Below are 23,418 nucleotides of genomic sequence, written 5' to 3' on the forward strand. Positions count from 1 at the left end.
TGGGGTCTGAATCATAATCAAATAGCAGCAGTTGCATCCTCATTTATGTATTCCTGAAAGCTTGGGGCTAGCATTTAAAGATACTTCAAAAGTGCCGTGTTAGAGAGTTCACATCAAGAGAGACTGGACCAGCTCAAGGTGGAGCCAAGATGTTTACTGGAACGGAAACAGGGGAATTAAGTGAAAGTTTGTGAAGTGGATGCTGGCAGACAGGTTTATTTCCCATAGATACTGCTATGCCCCCCACCAAAAAAAAAAGTAAGGCCACCAGTTAATACACTCAAGCCTTATACAGAGATTACATAATCTTTTTTTGGTGCTTTAGTCATAAAAAAGAACAAACTTAAAAAAAAAATTTCCTAGAAGTGAAAAATGTGACAGCAGGAAAAAAAAGAAAACAGAAGGTCACTAAAATTGTGAAAACTTCCCAGAAATTAGAAGGAAAAGACAGAGAAAATGAAACCAAAAAATAGGAAAGGTAGGTGACCTTACTAGATCAAATATCCAACTAACAGGAGTGCCTCAAAAAGAGTACAGGGAAACTATAAGGGAAGGATTTTATCAAAGTAATGTTATGTTATGATTCTCCAGAACTGGTGGTCACAGGAGAAGGGCTACCAAGTGCCTGGCACTTCAAACAAAACAATACTTGCAAAAAAGGGGATCCTTGGGGTTGCCTGGGTGGCTCAGTCAGTTGAGCATCAGACTTCTGCTCGGGTCATGATCTTGCCATTCATGAGTTCAAACCCCACGTCAGGCTCTATGCTGACAGCTCAGAGACCGGAGCCTGCTTCGGATTCTGTGTCTCCCTCTCTCTCTGCCCCTCTCCCGCTCGCACTCTCTCTCTCCAAAAATAAACATTAAAAAAAATTAAAGAAAAAAAGACTACATAACAATACTTTCACAATTATGGAAGAAAATCATCTCCAACCTAAAATTCTGCACTCAGCCAAACTATTCATGGAGTGTGAAAGTAGCATAAAGACATTCTTAGACATGCAAGATCTCAAAACTTTATCTTCCATTTATCCTTTTTCAAGAAGTTAGGCACCGGGGTGGCTCAAGCATCCCACTCGTGATTTCAGCTCAGGTCATGATCTCATGGTTCCTGAGATGGAGCCCTGCCTTGGGCTCTGTGCTGACAGCATGGAGACTGCTTGAGATTTTCTCTCTCCCTCTCTCTCTCTGCCCCTCCCCTGCTCATGCACACACACTCTCTCTCTCTCAAAATAAATAAATAAGCATTTTTTAAAAATTAATCAGAAGCAAAGTGGAGAAAGGGATTGCTTGTTTTCATCCTAAATCTTTTAGTTCTCTGACCTCTTAAATTCTGTACCTTGGAAATAATCAGATCCATGTTAATTATACCTTTGAGAGGTGACCTGAAACTAAAATTTCCAGAAAGGGTCAAATGTGCCATAAATGTTATACTCCAGACAATACAAACTAAATACTCCCTAAAAACTTAATTATACCGATATTATACTTACAATTATAGACCAAAGTCTGAAATTTTTGGCTGCCTAAAGCACCAGGGTCACCTGATAAATGCTAAATTTGACTTTCCTTTTGGTTTTTGTTGGCTTATCCTTTGGATTATATATGCCATGTACATCATATCCCTCTGGGGCGTTATTTTTCTCATGTCAACCACTATGTGATTTTGACTGTAAATACAGAAACATCAGCTACTTGAACATGTAGTTGTGGCCTTGAGGTTCAGGTACTTGAAGCCAATTAGCTGAGAGAGAGAGACGGAGCTAAGGACAGGACAAAGTTATTAAGAGTATAAGACTAATGGAGTTACACTCTCCACTTCTACCTTGACTGTTACCTAATATCAGCCCCAATATAGATGCCACTTGCTCCTTCTGTACCTCCCATTTACAAGACATTTCTGGGAGAAGAGTAATGAAAGGAATAAGAGCTTAGCTATTGAGATCAATGTGATAGAAAAAGAGCAAGAAACCAGGCCTCATTTTTAAGAAAATATTCAGTTTTCTAAAAGAGGCTTCTCTTGCCCCCAGTTCTTTATAACATTGGCAGGTAATGCCTTAGTTCCACTTTTTGTTATATTGTTTGGGATTTTTGTCACTGGTATCTAATAATGCACAGACTTGCTGTGTGCTTCTGGTTCTACATGGGGTCATGCTTTCAAAGCATCTGAATTTATATATATATATATATGATGCCTTCTATTAAAATTGTTAAATTAAACCAGCCATATATGTTATCAAAGCATTGGAAGTTCTCTGGGCCTCACTACATGAGAAGCTGCAATAATAAGGGCACCTGAATGACTCGGTCGGATAAGTGTCCAAATCTTGATTTCAGCTCAGGTCATGATCTCATGGTCATGATCTCACAGTTGTGAGATCAAGTCCCTCATGGGGCTCTGTGCTGATAGTGTGGAGCCTGCTTGGGATTCTCTCTCTCCCTCTCTGTCTGTCCTACCACTGCTCATGGGCACACACACACACACACACTCTCTCTCTCTCTCTCTCTCTCTCTCTCTCTCTCAAAATAAATAAATAAACTAAAAAAAAAAAAAGAAGCTGCAGTAATAAGCCCATGTGTTTTCATTGGTTACTCGAGGTCACTCTGTAAATTATGTTTGTACAATATTTGCAAAAACTACCATTTCAAGATAAAACAGTAATTGTTTTACTCTTTAAGATACCAAGATAGGGGCGCCTGGGTGGCGCAGTCGGTTAAGCGTCCGACTTCAGCCAGGTCACGATCTCGCGGTCCGTGAGTTCGAGCCCCGCGTCGGGCTCTGGGCTGATGGCTCAGAGCCTGGAGCCTGTTTCCGATTCTGTGTCTCCCTCTCTCTCTGCCCCTCCCCCGTTCATGCTCTGTCTCTCTCTGTCCCAAAAATAAATAAAAACGTTGAAAAAAAAAAATTTTTAAGATACCAAGATATTTAGCAGAAGTTTTCACAGATCTGTAGGATAAATCAACATGAGCCATGTAAGCAAGGCTCCAGGCAAGAAACCCTGCTTCAATTATTTAAACCTTCCTTAATAATATTTAAAAATATATATACCCTCAGGTCTTACTATATATTTTTCTAGTTTTTTATATCACTTCTTGAACATTTTATTGAAGTACAATGTGAATACAGACTAGAGCACATATCTAAAGAGAACTGAGCACTGCTGTGTAAACAGTACCCAGATAAAGAAACAGAACCTAAACAGTACCTCCTATATACCTTTTCTCAATCACTGTCCCTCACTGTGCTGGTGTTCTAACAGCATAGCTTAGTTTTTCCTGTTGCTTGTACTTTATGGAAATGGAATTACACAACATGTACCCTTCTGTGTCTTGTTTCTTTCACTCAACGTTATTCATATGAAGCTTGTCCATCATCGAGCATAGTTCCAGTGTGCTGTTACTGTTGTAATAGTGTACCATTCCATTATGTTAATGTACCACAACTTACCTCTTTATTCTACTGTTAGTAGGAGTTTGAACATTTCCAGCTTCAGTTTATTAAGAGAGCAGTGCAGTTTTGAACACTATAGTACATATCTTTTGATGAATATATATAAACACACCTACTGAGTATGTATGTAGGAGTATGTAGCTGTATCATAAGATATATATACATTCAGCTTTAATAGATACTGCCAGTTTCCCAAAGTTGTTGGGTCAGTTTTTAACTTTTTTTGTTCAGTGCACATTTATTTAATGATATTCTCTTCATTGTAAGTTTTGACTATTGATCAAATGATCAGTGATCATTGATCACTGTTCTCTTCCTTATAAGTTTCAAAATCATGAATGATAGTTATTTAGCAGGGATATGACCCATTTAAATGAATCTGCCCAATAAAGTAGAATGCTTTGATTTATGAATTGTAATAAAAAAAACTTTTCTCTTGGGATATTGGAGTAATCACTTGGTCATTAGAAATGTTTGCAGACTAGGGCGCCTGAGTGGCTCAGTCAGTTAAGCATCCGACTCTTGGTTGTGGTTCCGGTCATGATCTTATGGTTTGAGAGTTTGAGCCCCTCATCCCCTCATTGGGATTCTCTCTCTCTCTCTCTCTCTCTCTCTGCCCCTCCCCTGCTTGTACTCTCCCTCTCTCTCTCTGTCTCTCTCTCAAAATAAATAAACTTAAATTTTTTTTAAATAAATGTTTGCAGACTTATTAAAAAGGAAAAAATTCACTTAAATCTATATGGAAAGTACATTCAAGCAATCTCTCAAATGGACAGTTTAAAGGAAAACTTTTCCAGCAATAGTCAGCAAGTAGTAAGCAAAGGACAATAGAGGGATTCTAAGACCAAGAGCCAGGCAATCTGAGATAATGTCTCAACTCTACCAACCACTTCATTTATCTGAGCCTTTATTTTCTCTTATACAAAATAAGAGTCTTAATCCATACTCTGAGTGTGAAGACTACATGAAAATACATTGTATTTTATGTATCAGGTGTAATTATGTATGAAGTAAAGAGAGCTTATGTTTTACATCAAAAAGCCATAAACATAATCTTAGACTATGACATTAATTTTTTTTAATTAAAAAAAATTTTTAATGTTTATTCTTGAGAGAGAGAGAGAGAGAGAGAGACAGAGCACAAGCGGGGGAGGGGCAGAGAGAGGGAGAGACACAGAATCCTTTTTTTTTAATATGAAATTTATTGTCAAATTGGTTTCCATGCAACACCCAGTGCTCATCCCAACAGGTGCCCTACTCAATGCCCATCACCCACCCTCCCCTCCCTCCCACCCTCCATCAACCCTCAGTTTGTTCTCAGTTTTTAAGAGTCTCTTATGGTTTGGCTCCCTTCCTCTCTAACTTTTCTTTTTTTCCTTCCCCTCCCCCATGGTCTTCTGTTAAGTTTCTCAGGATCCACATAGGTGTGAAAACATATGGTATCCGTCTTTCTCTGTATGGCTTATTTCACTTAGCATAACACGCTCCAGTTCCATCCACGTTGCTACAAAAAGCCATATTTCATTCTTTCTCATTGCCAAGTAGTATTCCATTGTGTATATAAACCACAATTTCTTTATTCATTCATCAGTTGATGGACATTTAGGCTCTTTCCATAATTTGGCTATTGTTGAGAGTGCTGCTATAAACATTGGGGTACAAGTGCCCCTATGCATCAGCACTCCCATATCCCTTGCGTAAATTCCTAGCAGTGCTATTGCTGGGTCATAGGGTAGATCTATTTTTAATTTTTTGAGGAACCTCCATACTATTTTCAAGAGCGGCTGCACCAGTTTGCCTTCACACCAGCAGTGCAAGAGGGTTCCCATTTCTCCACATCCTCTCCAGGATTTGTTCATTTTAGCCACTCTGACTGGCATGAGGTAATATCTCAGTGTGGTTTTGATGTGTATTTCCCTGATGAGGAGTGACGTTGAGCATCTTTTCATGTGCCTGTTGGCCATCTGGAGGTCTTCTTTAGAGAAGTGTCTATTCATGTCTTCTGCCCATTTCTTCACTGGATTATTTGTTTTTCAGGTGTGGAGTTTGGTGAGTTCTTTATAGATTTTGGATACTAGACCTTTGTCTGATATGTCATTTGCAAATATCTTTTCCCATTCTGTTGGTTGCCTTTTAGTTCTGTTGATTGTTTTCTTTGCAGTGCAGAAGCTTTTTATCTTGATGAGGTCCCAATAGTTCATTTTTGCTTTTAATTCCCATGCCTTTGGAGATGAGACACGGAATCCTAAGCAGGCTCCAGGTTCTGAGCTGTCAGCACAGAGTCCGGGAGGCTGAAACTCACAAACAGCGAGATCATGACCTGAGTTGAAGTTGACTTAACCGACTGAGCCACCCAGGCACCCCAACCATGACATTAATTTTTAACTTTCCAATTATATTCCTAGAGAATACATTTCCCCATCTTGTTTTAGCCCTGCATTTTGTTACCACTGTCTCCATTTTTAGCATTAGGAATATTACACAGTTCATCATGGAATTACACTAATTCACGTACATTAATGACTCTGGTGGTCATTAATTTACTAGTTAGTTTACTAGTTGCATTGTGGGTTTTCAGTAGTCCTTTGCCACTGTCTTATCAAATAGTGATTAAAGATGTACAGTTGGTTCCCGGAAGGCATGTTCATGCTCAGATAATTTACCTCAAATAAGTCATATCTCTTCCTAGCCAATTCAAAAATTGCTTCATGGTTTACTTTTTGGTACTTTTATTCTTTTTTTTTTTTTTTTTTAATTTACTTCTGAAACAATGTTGTTAAGTAATTGCTGGGCTCTTTCTTTTTTTTAATTTTTATTCTTTTTTTGAGAAAGAGGGAGAGAGAGAGCATGAGCAAGTGGGGGAGGGGCAGAGAGAAAGGGAGACAGAGAATCCCAAGCAGGCTCCACTTTGTCAGCACAGAGCCCGACTTGGGGCTTGATCCCATGAACCGCAAGATAATGACATGAGCTGAAATCAAGAGTCAGATGCTTAACCAGCTGAGCCACTCAGGCACCCCTTGGTACTTTTATTGTTTGGTGTGAGTTGTTTGGACAAACAATTCTACTAATGTGAAAGAATATGCCAAGGTAGTCTTTTTCACCCTTTGGGCATTTATCAGGAACAAGTATGACAAGGAAAAGATTCTTAAGATATAGTAACTTAATAATCTCCCTGTTCATGTTATTCTGTTTTCTCCTCTCTTTTGTTTTTGTTTTTTATGTCCTCATGTATGCCACATGCAGTGCGTTTGGCGTAGTTATGCAGCTGATGAGAAATCTGTTTCCATTGCAACCTGGAAGCCACACTTGAAGGCCTTGCACACCTGCAGCCCCACCAAGTAGGTATCAGTGTGACAGCTGATGCTGTCATCAAGCCTCCTCAAGTTTGCAAAATAAATCATATACACGCACGCACACGCACTTGCGCGTACACCCATGTATGCATGCGCACACGTGCACACACACACGTGTTGACTTTTGGCTTGTCTTATTCTCTGCTGCTCTTTGAGAGATTCAGCCCTATTCAGCAGCAACTCAGGCACAAAACTAAATGGACTCAGGATCATTCCTCACCATTCATAGACTGAGCTTAAAGATTAAAGGAATCCAAATTTTTATAGAGATCTATTTCTATTATTACATGTTTATTTTCTAATAAATCATTTCATAAAACCCACCAAAATTCTAAAGGTAAGCACTAGGGCTCCTGAAAAACAATGACTGTTTAAACTCCATCCAATACCTGACCCCAAGCAGGGAACACTTTGAGAGCAAAGTATGTTTGCATGAAGTCCCTCAAAGCCCTCTCTCATTTGGATCTCCTGACAGGATGGTCCTTGAGCTTTCACTTGCTGATCAAACTAGTATCAGTAGCAAAAGAAGAGCTGGAGTCCTAATAGGATTATAACCTACAGTGAAGCCATGGGACCAATCAAATTAAAAGTTGAAATAAGCATTCAAAATTTGAAAGTAATATGGCTTTCATTCACATTCCATTGGTCAAGACAAATCACCTGACCATGCTTCAACTCAAAGAGGATGGGAAAGTGCAATCATACTATGTGCCTGAAAAAGAGAGGACAACCAGAAAAATTATGAATGGCCATAATGGCTACCACAGTGATCTTTAATTTAAAAAAAAAAAAAGTCCTTAGTCCTGAAATCCTAGACTCCAGTTCAACTAGGAGAACATACTAAATCATAATCACCATCTAATTAAAGAAATCAGTGAAACAAGCAAAGCAACCAAGTCAAGGGAAAGGCTTTCTGTGTGTCACCCAGCTTGATTACAACAGTCCATTCCTCACATTGTTCAAAAGTTATCAAAGTGCTTATCTGACTTAGTATTTTAGAGCACTTGCTGTTTCCCTTCCTAGTCCAACAAAACCTTAATCCTAGTTGCTGAAAAGGGTTCAAGGCATCGAACTACTGTGATTCAGTCAGAAAAACCTCCTTCTTACTTGATGTGGAAGAGGAATCATCTGGGGAAACCTCCATGACTTGTTGCCTGGAATTTCAGTCTCGAAGGAGATTTGTGATGCTTCAGAGTGCATGCTGTTGAGAAGCTATAGATGTGTCACTGTCAGGATCTGTTACATTGCTTCCCTAATCTTCCCTGGGCCTCGGTTTTCCCATCTACCAAGTGAAGGACTAAAGGTGAGCAAGATAACCTCTAAGCTCTGATAGGACATGTCTCCTAGAAGTTGGAGTCAAAACTTTGTCAGCACTTGTGACAGATACTCACAGAACCCTAGGCTTTAGAAGAGATGGAACCTTAGCAAGGATAGAAGCATGGATAGTATTGAATGAACACATGGATGAGAATTGTCTTTTCGCAAAGATCTTAAAATTTAGTTGAATTTCCTCTGTTGAGTATAAGACTCTTTCAAAGTTGTGGTATTAAAAACAAAAAAGGGACATAACTCATGCCATCTAGTACTTGGGGGTATGAATCAGAAATGGGAATTGTATAGAAATTGCATGTCTTGTACTCATGAAGTTGTCTGGGTTAATTTGTAAGAGGAAGGCTAGTAGAAAAAAACAAAAGAAGGTTCTCAAGTGACAGAAGAGAGTGGTCTCTTATCATGTGATAATTTGGCTTTCTAGTTTCGCAAGTTTTTGGATTAAGGTCATTCTGAAACCTAGAAAAAAATTAATAATGAGTCACATTCTCCCAATGCATAAGCTATTATTTTACTCACATAATTCTCTGTTTCCTCTGATATCTTCCATTTTAAATGGGGGGGCGGGCGGGTAGAGGAGAATTTATGCAAACACCTGTATTCATCCTATTCCACTCTGGCTATCAGCCATCCCCTTCATTGTCGTCTCCCTACACCCCCCCCTCCACACACACACACACACACACACACATTAACCTCTGAATCTCAGTCCCATTTACTCAATAACAGGTACTTGTCCAGAATGACACAACAGTCACTGGCAAAGTTCATAGGAACCTGGATGTCCTAACATCTCTCCCTTTAGTGACACATTATTGCTCCAAATTGTGTGGTTCTTAATCGTTTATTATTGTTGTTGTTTTTGTTAAACCATTGAGAATGATCATAATTATGGACTCTTTCCGACAAAAAATATTCAAGGCACAAAAAATCAAAACTTTGCTTACCATTTTAATGTATTCACGGACTCCCTGAAGCCAAGTTCAGAACCTTTACTTTAGAAAGCATACCTGCTTTATTCAAGTTTGTAGATCTGTGAAGAGAGTAACTTACAATAACTTAGATATTTTGACATTTATAATTATCTGGCTTACTGAGTGCAGAGTGATGTAGTCAGAAACAGAGTGAAACTTCTTTTTATTTACATAGTGTATTTCCTATAACATTCAGAGTTTAAGAACTTCTGAAGGAAGAAATGATTCATTCATTCATTCATGCATTCATTAAATAACTATTCGTTGAGTACCTGTTAGAAATGTAGCAGTGAAAGAAAAAAAAACAAATAGATTAGAATCTCAGGCTGCAGGGAATATATATTCAACAAACATTGGGAAGAGAAAACAAACAAACAAATAAATATGTAATATATTAGATGGCAATAGTGCTAAGGAGAAAAGTAAAGTAGGGAAAGAATTTAAGGGACATTAGGGACTGCAATTTTAAACAGGTGGTCAGGGAAGAGAGATCATATTATCAACAGCAGCAGCATCAATGATATTGTTATTAAAAAACACGAACTCATGCTCTTCTCCCCAGCAGTTTTAGAGATAAACTGAGATGCTTTGACTCCTCAACCTTATTCCAGGGAGTAGGATGGAAGAGAGGTGTGACAAGTGTGCGGGGGAGGGAGGGGCATGCCATACCCACTCAAACCTGCCAGGGATACACACAGCAGTTTCCGACTCTCTCCTTTCTGGTCTGGCTGGTCTCACATACATTTTCAAGGTCTTAGCAGTTGCTATTTCAAAGTTCTGTTTTAATAACAGAAGGATTTACAGCAGGACATATTTTTTCTTGATTTTCCTCTCCAAGAAAATGAAGGCTATGTAAAGTGTATAACACAGGTAAATGTGCTCTTTTAGGGAATGAGTCTGATATTTTGTGAAGCTGTGGGGAATTATCAAGCTCCAAGGATGCCATGTGATACTTAAGAAGTCAGAATTTAGACATTATTAATCTAACGCCTTCAATTTATTCATAAGAAAATCAAGGCCTACAAGAAAGTAAGATGTTTGTCCAAGAACACACAGCTCATTCCCAAAGAGCAGGGACCCTACACCAGGTTGCACAGACCTGAATCTGCCTAGATGGGTTATTAAAAATGCCATCCAACACTAGGCTAGGAGAGTTGTGATCAACTTTCTATGTGCCTAATTTATTCCAAGAGAATTCCTATGGTATGCAATATGAAAACAAAATCTTCCTCAACAAGTGATTAAAGTACAAGGCCACAGTCACACATTAATGAATCCAGATTTAGGAACTCAAGAGTCTGCCTAAAGCACAGGACTACAGCTACAGTGTTGCCAAGCACCATTCTAAGAGTCTTTGCTAATGCCAGTTAGATCAGAACCACTTTTTCTTAACTATGGATGGATAACTTCAGCTACTGAAGAGTCTATAGTTTTGGGTGACATGTGAGCACTGTTGGTCTTGCTAAGTAAACGTGCCAGCTCAGGTCTGTGGCACAAAAAATAGATGTTTAAAAGTTAGGCACACTTATTACAAAGACTATTGCTTCTATGGATCTTGCTTGAAAAGAAATACTTAAGGTAATTTTATTCCCCAATCTCCAAGTTGGCCATTATCAAGTGCTATACATGTATTCACCAGTTTATCATCATTTCTCTTCTGCCTGCACGCACCTGAAGGAAAGAACAAGGGGAAACATCAAGCAGGTTTGTGATTTCTCTTCTGCTACATGTTTGTTTATAAATCTGATGCCTAACAGATGTTTTAAATGTGTCTCATGTGAGTAAAATTGATCACAAACTGGAAATGATTAAAAGTGACCTTTCACAATATTGCCTGCAAAGGTTGCTGTTTCATTGATTCCTTTTTTTCCCTTAGAAGCATAAGTGTCTCCGTAACTCACTCACTGCTTTTTACAATCGGCAGGGCATGGAACATTCTTGGGGAAAAATAATAACTACGGCTTTTGGTTATTTCATGCTACCATTTTCTCAGAGAGAAGTCTTAACCCAAGTATTCAAATTCCAGGAAGCAGTGTAAGATATATTCCCCTTCTTCAGGGTCCTTCTTTTAGAATAAGAAATTGGGTTTTTTTGGCAAAAGGAACACTGTGTATAGAAGGTAGGAACAATCTTTCTGTGACATCTCCAGCTCATTAAGCGCTGAGGCTTACTCAGGTGACATGCTTCAGGAGAAGAGCTCCCCCTACCCGCCCCCCTCACCCACCCACCATCCTTTAAGAAGAAGATAATCCTCCCAGAAACTTCACCAAGTAATTTATGGTCATTCTTTCATGCCTTTCAAGGAAATGCTTTATCAGATTAAAAAGCAAAGAGTTAGACATAGGGGAATAGGAGGTGAAAGAGAACATTTTATTCTGTGTTAGTAAGTGCCAGGAAGGATCTGAATTTGGGAGCAAAGCTTCAAAGGACAGAGCCAGGTGGATCTCAGCACTGATGGTGTGAGGAGTAGCAGAGGCAGAACCAGCAGAAGAAACCCAGGTTCCTGAAAGGGAAGAAGAAAAAACTTTTTCCAGTCACTGCTGTTTGTTTCAGTATTGAGGGAACACCGGCGTTCCCTGCCCCCCCCCCCACCCGCACAGAATTGGCCCCTCAGTGGGGACCAACGGGAGTCCAAGGATCATTCATTTAGTTTTGTACTGTCCTACTAATGACATTAATTGCAATACATGTATACAGTACTGAAACTAGTTTTGGAAGTTCACTTGGGGTGATGAGACTCTGGCCCACCCATTTCTGCATTATGTTAATTAACACCTAAAAAGATTCACAAGCCAAAACATAAATGCACCTATCATGGGAGGCAGATGTGGTAGGATGCACAACACTCCTTTAGGGTAGGTAAGCCTACACCAGGGTGGCATTAAAGACCCTTCTCTTCTTTGGTAGACAAGGAGTTAGAGCAAAGGTCATTGGATATTCCTGGATGATACTTCCAGAAAGTTTTAAAGCCTGAAGATTTCGTCTTCTCCACTTTAGAGATATTTCTGCCCAAAGAAAGGTTCTGGTCATTAGACTCAGAACATTCTTTGTATAGACTCTAGAAGAGGCAGGCTGACCAATTCTGCCCCTTTAGCCCTCTTTTGTCTAGACTCCATCCATACAAACCCCACCATCCTTCTGTCATGACAATTTTACCTGAAAGGAGTTACACAAAATGAATCACAGCCATTATAAGCTCTTTTAGCCTATCTGATGATATTTGAAAAGTTTTCCTTGTTTTCGGAGCTATCCATTTACAAAGGGTAATTTATCTCAAAATCCTAAAGGCAGAAACTCCAAATCTTTGGCACAAACTCCATAGTTGCCTAAGAGTAAGGTCACCTGTCTTGGTTTCATCCTCCAAAACAGAGCTATTGGTGCCTAAAAGGGAAACTTGTGAGTTGTGTAAAAATGCTTGCAAAAGTGTGACTCTTTATGGCAGTCCTGAGGGAGGGGTCTTGCACACATGATCTTGCACTTTTTCCCAATGTCACCGAGGCAGAAAGTAAAGACAAAACTAAAGTGTCACTGTTGAGCTTCTGCTCCTCACTCCAACAAGGAACCTCCTAGTCAGCTGTTGTGATTCAAAAAGACAACAACCAAATTTTTTTAATTTCATGATGTTCACATATACCTAAAACGTTAAAATTTATTCTACATAATTGTGACTAAGGGTGTCAAAAATAACTCACCTTCAGTTTTGAACATATACAGAAACACTGAGCTATGTAACAGAGATTTCTTGCTTCTCTCTGGTCATGGACATTTGGAAAACACTGTGAAACAGGTCCTCTGTTACTATTTAGCACGTGTGCCTTACTTGATGCTTCTCCATACTTCATACACTTAGGTCTTCTATCCCCCAATTATGTATCCTATCACCCTGTGTAAAGCTATGGCAGAGAATATGCTCAATATACAGTTCTTGGATGGAGTAATAAAATGTTCCTGACCTCAAGTAGTTTTATGAAGAAAAACACCAACAAAAATGAGAAAAAGGAAATACATAAAAAGAGAGAAAATGAAAAAGTTAAAACATTTCATTCTGAAGGAAACAAGCTGAAACTCCCATTTTAACATTAGGTTAGCTTTCACCTTGTGCTCCATAGGCAATGGAATTTCCAATACTGCATAATGAATGCAAAAAGACTATTGTATTAACAACAGCAACAGTGCCACCTTAAGAAAAACAAATTTGCCCTTACTCCAGCAAAATACAAACAAAAGAAAATGCATTTAGAATGAGGACTGTTTCTTGGACGAGAGCAGATCTGGGTTTAGACTAATAATATTGATAATCCTTGTCCCAGTTTCAAGTGGATTGATCAACACCACCCCAGTGCAAAGCCCCTCACTGTGTTTGGGGCCACGGGGTTATTGATGGTGATTCAGAGAAGCAGAAGAGAGAAACTTTAGCCAACTCTGTTATCTTCCAGATATCTCAGAGCCTAGAGTCTCCTAAATCTTTCCATATGGTTTTTCATTGTGTTAAGAACTGGGAGTAATTCAAGTGTAGATGAGGTTAGTCCAGTAGCCAATAACTCTCTCCCGGTGCCTGGCATTTGTTACCTCTGAATGACCAGGCCATACACAGAGAGGCTTTTCTCTCTGCAGAATGTAGTGAGGCATCACACATTCATTTACCCCCATGGTTAACAAGGTTCCCTGCTTTGGAATATTCTTGTTAGATTTTTGTCTTTCTACACTGAGGTTAGGGTATGTTTAAACAAAATGTATATATGATGTTTTGGCTAGGAAAAGACATCCAGTTCCATGATGCTTTTGCATTGTTCGTGACAGGTCCAAAATTTTTCTTTAAAATGCAAACCAACGGTCTCAAGAGCTCAGCTGAACAACAGTTAAAATAATGTCTCTTTGTTTGGTACAGGGTCAAGTACATTACTGTTAGTGTCAATGGAGCCTGCTCTGTTCTTCCTTTACTTAGACCATAAATGAAAGTTGTTTAGCATCATTTAATTATTCATTTGTTTTCCTCTGTCTTCCCACTAAAACAGTTCTAATCTCATATGTGGTGAATATGTTTACTGATTTTATTGCAATTAATCATTCCATTAAGGAATTTTCCAACTCATTTTTTAAACTGGATAGTTTTTCCATTTTAGTATAAATTGTCACTGTCAGAAAATAGAATTTACCTATAAACCATCTAACCAGATTAAGCCAATATTCTCACCTTGAGGTTTTATGTCCTCCTCCTTTCCTCCTTGACAAGAAAGTCAGTTAGCCGTCGAGAGCACACTGCCACAAAAAGGCTCTTACTTCTTCCTGCCTACTAGGTTTTTATTGCTACGAGAATAGATCATGCCAATGGAGGTTTAGGGATGATCTGTAAATCTCGCTGCCTCTGCTTACCCTGTCTCCTTAATCAACAATTGTTGGCTATGTGCCTGCTCCATAGTTAAGCTGCCTTGATCACAGTGTATAGCTTTAAATAGAACTCTGTCAGACTTCTTAGTAGACTATCTGAAGTTGCTTTAACAGGTTCTTGTGAGACTGTTACAAGGATGCATGTCTTAAAAGTTAAAGCATAAATGATACTCTTTTATTATGTTATCATCTTGTGCTGTGATCCACTGAGTACTCTGTCCAAATAGCTCCTATGTGGTTGGCTTCATGAGGTTCTGAGATGAATGGCTCTTAGGAGAGAACTCTAGAATGCTGACAGAAAAGACTGTGTGTTCTTGTATTTCGTCTGCATTTATTTTCCATTATTTACATTTTCTTTCTTCTGTGCGCAAAGAATGATCTGCATGTGTTGTTAAACTAAGTAAGACTAGACTTCTTTTTTCAGCATAATCAACTTGTGTCCTTATGGGCAAAATGTTAGATTGTTTCAAAAATAATCTTTTGAAAATGGTCTCTCCTTCTGTTCTCATTTATTGATAGAGGGAAAGGATTTAGTCTTTTAAAAACACATCATACGACTTACAGTAAGAAACTTTTTTTAACAAGCTAGTGACCTAGAATCTTTTCTTCTGACTTTTTTGAGCATGTATTCTGACAATTATTTACCAATATTAACTATAACTACAGGTGTCTTATACAAATCAAGAAACTTTTTTTAAATATTTCAAAGCAATTAATGGTATCAACTTCATTAATTCCTATAAATATTTATTTTTTTAAGTTCTGAAATATTTTGTTCCTCATTTCTACTCCGTTGCATTGCTATTTATTACAAGGATTGCTATTTCTAAAATATTTATCTTCTTAATTTTCATATGAATCAGATGCTAACACATAGACGTCCATCATCTGTAATGCCCTATTTCACATCCAGTTATTTCAGCCTGACCATTAAGAGCACTGGTTATATTTCCAGCAGCACGATTAAACTGCATAGTTAGTACTCACTGCTTAAATAGTCTGTATACTTATATCTGAAAAACAATAAAGCCAAATGGCTTTGTTCTAAAAAGAAAAAGAAATCCCTGAGCACTTTCATGGTGGTGAAATGCTTAGTAATGTGCTGCTCTATTTCCCTCACTCCTAGTAAGTTCTGTAGTAATAAGCAGAAGCTCTTCAGAATGTACACCTCACGGAAGCAGAGGTACCCAGCATCCCGGCTATTGACATGAAATTTGAGAATGCCAACTAACCTCAGGTGCATGACCAGGTTACACCGCCATCCTCCCTGAGCCCTGCTCAGACTCACTCTTCCTAAGGACTTCTTGAATGAGGTTTTCAACCCGCTTGTAATTTTCCTTGTTGCCTGTTGCCTGCTTTGATACTCTACCCCAGGGACAAATAGGCAGGGTCCCGCACAGCACTGGCAGTCAGCCCCTTGGCGCCCCCTTGTGGTAGGACAACTGCTGAGCTGCCGCACGCACTGGATGGTTTTGGCTCAGTTGCCATATTGTGCCTGGGGCGAGAATTTGTTGAATGCTTATCCTATGAAGGGCTAAAACCGTAATTAAGGATAACAAGAACTATAGCATTCTAGGTCCAAGAGGATTACTCTGGGGTTACAGTAATGCCACATAGTTCCCGGGCAGGGAACAACCGGTAGTAGCCTGCATGTTGAGCCATTTGAGTAACTTGTACATCTGGTTCCTAGAGAGGGAAGAATTCTCTTGCAGAATTCCCAGTAGTTGTGCAGGCTCCCCCACTATAGTCCTCAGATGGGAAGGTGGGACTGCATACTCAAAGATGCCGCAATCCATGACCACGATGTCCTTTTGGTTACTTTCTCCAGAGAGAGACCACCTTGTTGGTCTCCTGGGAATAATCTTTAACAGTCTTCCTAAAAATATTGTTACATAAATCTTCCTCAAAAAATTGTGTTTATAGATGTGGCAAAAAAGCAGGAAAATAATGCAAACTTCAATGGACCAGCAAAGAGTTTATATTTTTAATCAATGTGCATTTTCAATAACATTCATCTAATCAAGTTAATAGTCATCTAAACAAGATGCTCTGTTGACTTCCAAAGGGGAAAAGAAGTAGAAAAACTAACAAAAGTGAGCTTTTTGTAAGAACAGGTCTTTGCTTTGGAGAACAAAATTTTTGCCTGGTTAAAAAGTTCTGGGTTAAGATCTTATTCTTAACTTTCATACGATTATGTCAAAAGAGAGAGTGAAAACATTACATCTTTTTTCTTCTAATTTCATAGGTAATATGTTGGATTCAGTTAAAAATAATTCTGCTATTTTTTAATATAGACATTGGCAAATAAATATTCATGCAGTTGAGAAGGACAAAAAGGGAAATAGTACCTGAATTCATTTCTATCAACTTTAAGTGCTTTAAATAGTACTAAGATTCAGAGACTAATATTATTTTCACTTTCCATTGATTATGAGAGATAATATCAAAATGTTTCATAGAGGCAACTTTTAAAAAATATTTCCATAGAAGCAATTGCTTTTAAATGTTTTGTTACTGCAGATAAACCATGCCAGGTGTGACACCGATGCTTATTTTAGATTTTTTTTACTTTTTCAGTAATTGAAATTTTTAAAAACGAAAAACTAAATTTCATATTAAATGGTTTTATGATTTTTTATCAGTTTCCTCTTCATTTAGTTGGTATAAGAAAGAGATAAATCTTTAAAGTTTGAGAAAATGATTTGATATTAACTAAACTCGGCCTTCTGTAGTAATTAGCATCTATTAACTCCAGAAAAGATAATCAATTAGATGAAGTATAGTGAGAATACTTGTAATGATAGCTGTGTAAACTTGAGCCATTCATTAATTGAAATAAAGGTGCAGAGTTGAGCATATGTTCCTGAACCCGATCATCATAAATTTAAATGATGGAACAGATGTGCTGAAACTGAAGAGATATGAAATCTTTACTATTTAAAAAAAAGAAAGAAAGAAAAAGCTTGAAAAGGGTAGACATTTTGGGCCCTGTCCCTTTGAGGATTTGTTTAAATAATCTGAAGGTTTGGGATGACGTGAAGAACCGAGCATAAAAAGATGCAGTTTTATATGTTATTGTTGCTGTTGTTTAATGTGACCTACCATTTAATCATGCATTTGTCAAGTACAAAGGAAGCCTTTGACTGATGCGATTGTTTTAAAGAACTCTTGAACCCACCTGACCCCATCACAAAACTGCCCAGCCTGTTCCCTGCATGTGCCTTCAGCTAGTCACGCTGGACTTAGCTATGTCTGCATTTTAGAGGGGGGCTGTCAGCTGCATGGTCAACTTGTTTATTGTTACCAGGACTTTCTGATCACCGCAGTTCATTATTTGATTTGTCTTCATGCAAACACATAAAATGTGGTGTCTTTTTAGAATATCATTTGTTAAGCAACTAGGCATGGAAAAATAAATGTTACTGTTTCTTGTTAGCTACAAAACACATATCCACTAAACACATTTGCTGTTGGCATGCTGCAGCTGGGGACAGTGGACATTGCGGTAAGTGGAAAAAACAAGGACTCCACTTCGTCTCAGATACTCCGTGTCCATGAGAACACTGCCTCCTTCATGCCCCACAAAGGCTGCAGCATGACTGCAATCTCAGCATCTCAGAGTGGCTGCTCCAAGTTACTGCCCTCAGACCCTTCACCCTTCATTTCTTCAGACCCTATAGAGTCCCGGGCCTGTCACTAGATAACAGTGTCACTTTCTAATGAGTAACAGTGGTTTAGAAATGAAACAAGAACACAAACAAAATGGGTACACGACAATTCCTACCATTCATTTGATTCCCACAAAAATCTCTTAGCAACGCTGCTGTTTTCATCTTTATGTTGGAGCTGAGGACTCCAAACCTCAAGTCTCTTTGACTCCAGCCTGCCCTTCCCACCACATCACACTACATCTTTTGATTAGGAAAGCACGGAGATGCACTTTGGGTTTTGTTGTTGTTGATGCTTCCTTGATCAGCACACAGCATTTCAGTCCTAGCTGGCATCAGAGAACTGAATGTCTGAACAAATATAATTTACCAGTAGCTGCCACAGCAAATCAATAACCTGTTTAATAGCAGGAAATTGTGTTAGTGAACATAACATCTCATTCCGTTAATCAGTCATCACATTCATTATATGTTGGGGCTGTTCTACATTGTGTGGTTTTTGTCTCACAAGAATGAATGCGAGCATTAAAGAAATGGGTGTTAAGTGTTGTATGTTTACTATTATGTGTGCAGTACCACCAACTGATATGAGATTGCATGAATTTATGGATATCGTAATCTTGCCTGGAATATGAAATGCATGCAGAATGTAGATATATGTATATGTAACTGTCATCCCTGTAGAAAGGCTTAGAAATCACAAAGAGATATTTTCCCAAATAAAAAATAACTTTTTTTTCATCTCTAAAGTTGAGGTTAAAGCTAAAGTCTGTTTCTAAAGCAAATACCAAACCAGTTCTTGGTTGTTTCCAGGGTAATTGTGTACAAACTACCGTGCCCGATCTCAGTCCTTTCTATGAGGAATCCAGGAAGGGCGTGCATACCTGTCTAGTGAGATTGAGCTCAAATGAATGCAAAGAGAGAGTTTAAATAAAGCTCAGATTTTCAATAAGGGAAGAATATATTGCTATGCTCCTACTCGCTGAAAACACTATTGAAATATAATATACAGTTTCATCAAAGTATTTACCCAAGTGGAGTGGAAGAGATTGCTTGAAATGGAATAATCATGCCTCTGTTGTCCACAGTCAGAAGCTAAGTTTTAAGGAGCGAGTACGCATGGCTAGCCCAAGGGGCCAGAGTATTAAGAGCAGACAAGCCTCAGTAGGTGACAGGAGGTCCCCGAGCACCGACATCACAGCCGAGGGCAGCCCCACCAAAGTGCAGAAAAGCTGGAGCTTCAACGACCGAACCCGCTTCCGGCCCTCGCTGCGCCTCAAAAGTTCTCAGCCTAAACCAGTGATAGACGGTAAGCCCTGTTTTTCCATAACTATGTTTAATTGGATAAGCTATCATGAGCAAGATTATGAAGTAATTAATTCTCCATGGTACCACTTGAAGATAGAAGAAAACAACCCCAAGGAAAGAATTGTTTGTTTGTTTTATTGGAAATTTATTCATTGCCTTGGGCAAATGTACAGAACATAAGTTTACTTTTGGGAGCAACTTTGGCAGCTAAATCTACATTACAAAGAAGTCAAACTGCTGTTAATTCTTCACTCTTACCTACAATACATTATTCTTTCTCAAAGTCCATATCAAGATCAACGTGACTGTCCTTCTCATGTATAGGTTATGTCTGACCAGCAAAGGTCCATGGCCCAAAGATGACCAGGTGCTCTGTGAATGTCTTGAAACACAGTAAGAAGGGTAACAATCCCTTTCTGGACAACAATGAAGGTGCTATTCCCTTTTCTACTATGCTCTATCCACCAGTAAATCAGAGACCATGGTTTATGTTCCCTAGAAAGATTCCTGTCGAAAGTTCTTAATCTAACGATAAGTAGAATTCAAGTTCTTCCCCCAAGAGGAGCTAGCCTACTTTATTTATCATACAATGTGTCAGGAGTTTACTTGCCAACACATTTTATTGAGTGCCGTATAATTTTCATGTTTATAAAATAAAATAGTTCCTTTTTCATTTAATATTAGCTTGGTTTTCCTTTTAAGTATGCCCCCCTGGGATCTCATACTGGGCAAAGAACCAAAGTCAAACAGCATCTTCCATTAATGCATAAAAACTGCAAAGGCTATTGGGCCTTCTGTACTCACTCATTCCCTGGTATAACCTGTATTTTCCCAGGCCCTGAAAGCCTGAGGGATAAAATTAACAACCAGGGGTCATAATCTCAGTGATCTCAGGCTCCCTGCAGTAAAATCCCTGGAACCTCAGCCGAAGGGTCCCTCCCAGCCCATTCAGAGATCCCCAGAGATATGATCCCCACTATCAAGTGAGCAACATGAGTCCCCTCTTCACACCTCTTCATTCTCCACAACTCCATGGATGCCATGCTTTCCCAATAGATGCCTAGGTGCTAACCCAACGCGGCCTCTCCCGCTGGAGCTTGCAGCTCCCGTCTTGGCCACAGGACATACTCATCCTGCCAGGCTCCACTCTGCCTATCACTGTACCAAGGTAGGAAATGCCCCCTCAACCAGCACTGGACACTCCCCCATCAAGCCTGTGAGTGTCCTGAGTCACTGGCAACACAGATTTTCAGTGTCCTCTGGTTTCCACATTCTCCTCCCCAGGAATTTGGCTGAAAGCCCATGAACAGCTGAGTAAAGAGTTACCCGTTACAGGGCTTTATGTTGCACTCAAAATAGACTTTCTGAATATAAATGGATGCATCATTTCTGGAAGGCAATTTGGCAACATATATCAAAAGCCTGTACATATGCCTAGGCTTGGACACATCCCACCCACCAATTCCATTTCTAGGATATAATCAATATAATGAAATAATAACAGACATTAGAAATGATACTATAAATCAAAAATTATTGACATGGAAATATGGTCATAAAAAAACAAACTATTCCATTTTGCTGTGCTGTGTGTGTGTGTATGTGTGTGTAAATTCATGTATTTATAGGAAAAGTTCTGGAAAGATTTACAACAACGTATGAACAGTTACCTCCAAGTGGTGAGATCATAGTTGCATTTTGTTTGTCCATTTTTTTCATCTGTATTTCCCATTATTTCTACAGTGAGCATGTCAAGTTTTGCAAAAGAAAACAAAGGATGATTTTCTATTAAAAAAAAATTGAGCCTTCTTTTCATAATGCCCTCTCCCTTTCCCCAACTCTAGGGGCCCTTGGTCTAGCGGATGGTCACCAAATCCCTCTCCTTAGGCTGATTCCCTCTCCCCAGCTGCCAAGAGGTAGAAAGAGCACCTTGTCTTAGCACTGGGGAACAGCCTTTGTTGAGTGTAGACATGGATTGTCTAATGAAGTTTAACATAGTGCAAATAGAGCTGTATTAGGCTCTAGGGTGCCATAACAAAGTAGCACAGCTGTGTGGCTTACACAGCAGACATTGATTTTCTCATAGTTCTGGAGGCCAGAAGTCTGAGAATCTCCTTGGCTTGTAGATAGCCACCTTCTCCCTGTGTCTTCACTTCCTCTTCCCTCCATGCATGTCTTTGCCCAGATTTCTTCGTCTTATAAAGACCCCAATGAGATGGGATTACAGCACACCCTACTGAGCTCATTTTAACTTAATTGTATCTTTAAAGACCCCATCTCCAAATAGAGTCACATTCCTGAGGTACTGGAGGTTAGGACTTCAACATATGAATTTCGGAGGAACACAATTCAGCCAGTAACAGAGCTCCTGCTCACCCACTTCATAGCATCCCTGGACAAGCTGGGGTGTGCCGATATCTGCAAACCTAATCCTGAGTTCTCACTGTGCTAGAAATTCATGCATGACCCACAGTGGGTCCACACTCTTCCAATGGGGGGGAGCCTCAAAAAATATTCTCTGTGCTGTGAGGTCCTGATGGTTGGCTGAGCACATCTGCATATAAAATCAATAGGATCTGGTTCCTGAATATGGAAAATTAATTCTACTTATATGTTTGGCCAGAGGGAAAACATTTTTCAAAGACTCCTAGAGTCAGCACTATCCATCACAGTATTTCAGTTACTGCAAAGATGTCTCAGAGGTCAGACAGATAGAAATAGAAGTCCTATTCTCTAATAAATAACAAATTGGAAAGGTCTCCTGCCATCCATTTTCTGCATCATTTCATACAAGTACAGTTCCATTGGTTAGAAAGGAAGTGTTTTTCCCTGGTCGATGCCCATCTCAGTTGGTTCTGAGTTCCCCAAGTGACAGGAGGCCTGATTGCTGTTCTGTGGAAGCAGCTTTGTTGGCTGCCCACCTGCAGAAGATCATGTCTCCTGATTCCCCTTTTTCTCCAGTAGTCCAGAATCTTTACCTCTGGTTTAACTCAACGTTAGGGCTTGGGAAAATGGAAGCTTCTTTTTTTTTTTAATAAAAAAAATTTTTTAATGTTTATTTATTTCTGAGAGACAGAAAGCCAGGGAGGGTCTGAGAGACAGAAAGCCAGGGAGGCTTCTGCAAGCCAGGGAGGGTCAGAGAGGTAGACAGAATCCAAAGCAGGCTCCAGGTTCTGAGCTGTCAGCACAGAGCCCAACGTGGGGCTCAAACCCATGACCTGAGCCGAAGTCGGATGCCCAACCAACTGAGCCACCGAGGCGCCCCTGGAAGAATCTTTTTATAGAAAGAAAGAAAAAAACAGAAGTAACTATCAAATAAAATGTTGACTTCAATTATAGATTTTTATTTATAGTGTCTCTCCCAGTTTTAAGTATGTCTAAAAACCACTTATTACCCATAGAAAATAATATATAGCACCACAACTACCTCCCAATTATTCCAGATCTATTTGTTCATTCACTTCTGAGGCTCTTTTCTTCTACTTCTCTTCTTCCTGTACATATTTTAGGCATTTCATTGCCCATGAACAGCTCAGAGAGAGTGGATGAATAACAGAAAGAATAATGAAAATTCCAGTTGGCCTTTAACTTAGTAACTCAGTTACATTTGGAAAATAATGGGCCTGTAACTAAAAGATACTATCATAGAAAAACAAGGGAAACTTAGGGTTAATCTGTAATTTTAATAATTCCTGCCAAATCTGATACCTTTTACTACAGATGGTATTATTTTTTATAATTTAATGACTCTTACAAAAGTTATTCAATATCCCATGTTGGGCTTTTTTGCTGTAATTTTTATGAAATTTTATATTGCACTTAAAAAGGGCATAACTGTCTTCCAATTCCACATTCATGTTATACCAGAGAAGTGGAAAGTAATAGGCAGATGTTGAAGTCAGAAATTTACATATGGCAGAAGGAAGAAATTAAACTATAAGGGACTGGTG

General features: G+C 39.1%; 1 protein-coding gene across 4 annotated transcripts in view; it reads left to right on the forward strand.

Annotated features, from left to right (window-relative positions):
• Positions 1 to 23,418, forward strand: part of KCNQ5 (potassium voltage-gated channel subfamily Q member 5) — a 514,493-nt gene that overhangs the window by 433,055 nt on the left and 58,020 nt on the right. For 2 of the 4 annotated variants that reach the window (XM_045498758.1, XM_045498761.1), the window contains exons 8-11: positions 6,692 to 6,786; positions 10,782 to 10,808; positions 15,619 to 15,675; positions 19,249 to 19,469. In XM_045498758.1, coding sequence (XP_045354714.1) covers positions 6,692 to 6,786; positions 10,782 to 10,808; positions 15,619 to 15,675; positions 19,249 to 19,469 — 400 coding nt within the window. The remainder of the gene's footprint in view (positions 1 to 6,691; positions 6,787 to 10,781; positions 10,809 to 15,618; positions 15,676 to 19,248; positions 19,470 to 23,418) is intronic. The other 2 variants (XM_045498759.1, XM_045498760.1) reach the window with 2 other exon arrangements.

This window comes from Leopardus geoffroyi, chromosome B2, assembly GCF_018350155.1.
Source record: "Leopardus geoffroyi isolate Oge1 chromosome B2, O.geoffroyi_Oge1_pat1.0, whole genome shotgun sequence".
NCBI lineage: Eukaryota > Metazoa > Chordata > Mammalia > Carnivora > Felidae > Leopardus > Leopardus geoffroyi.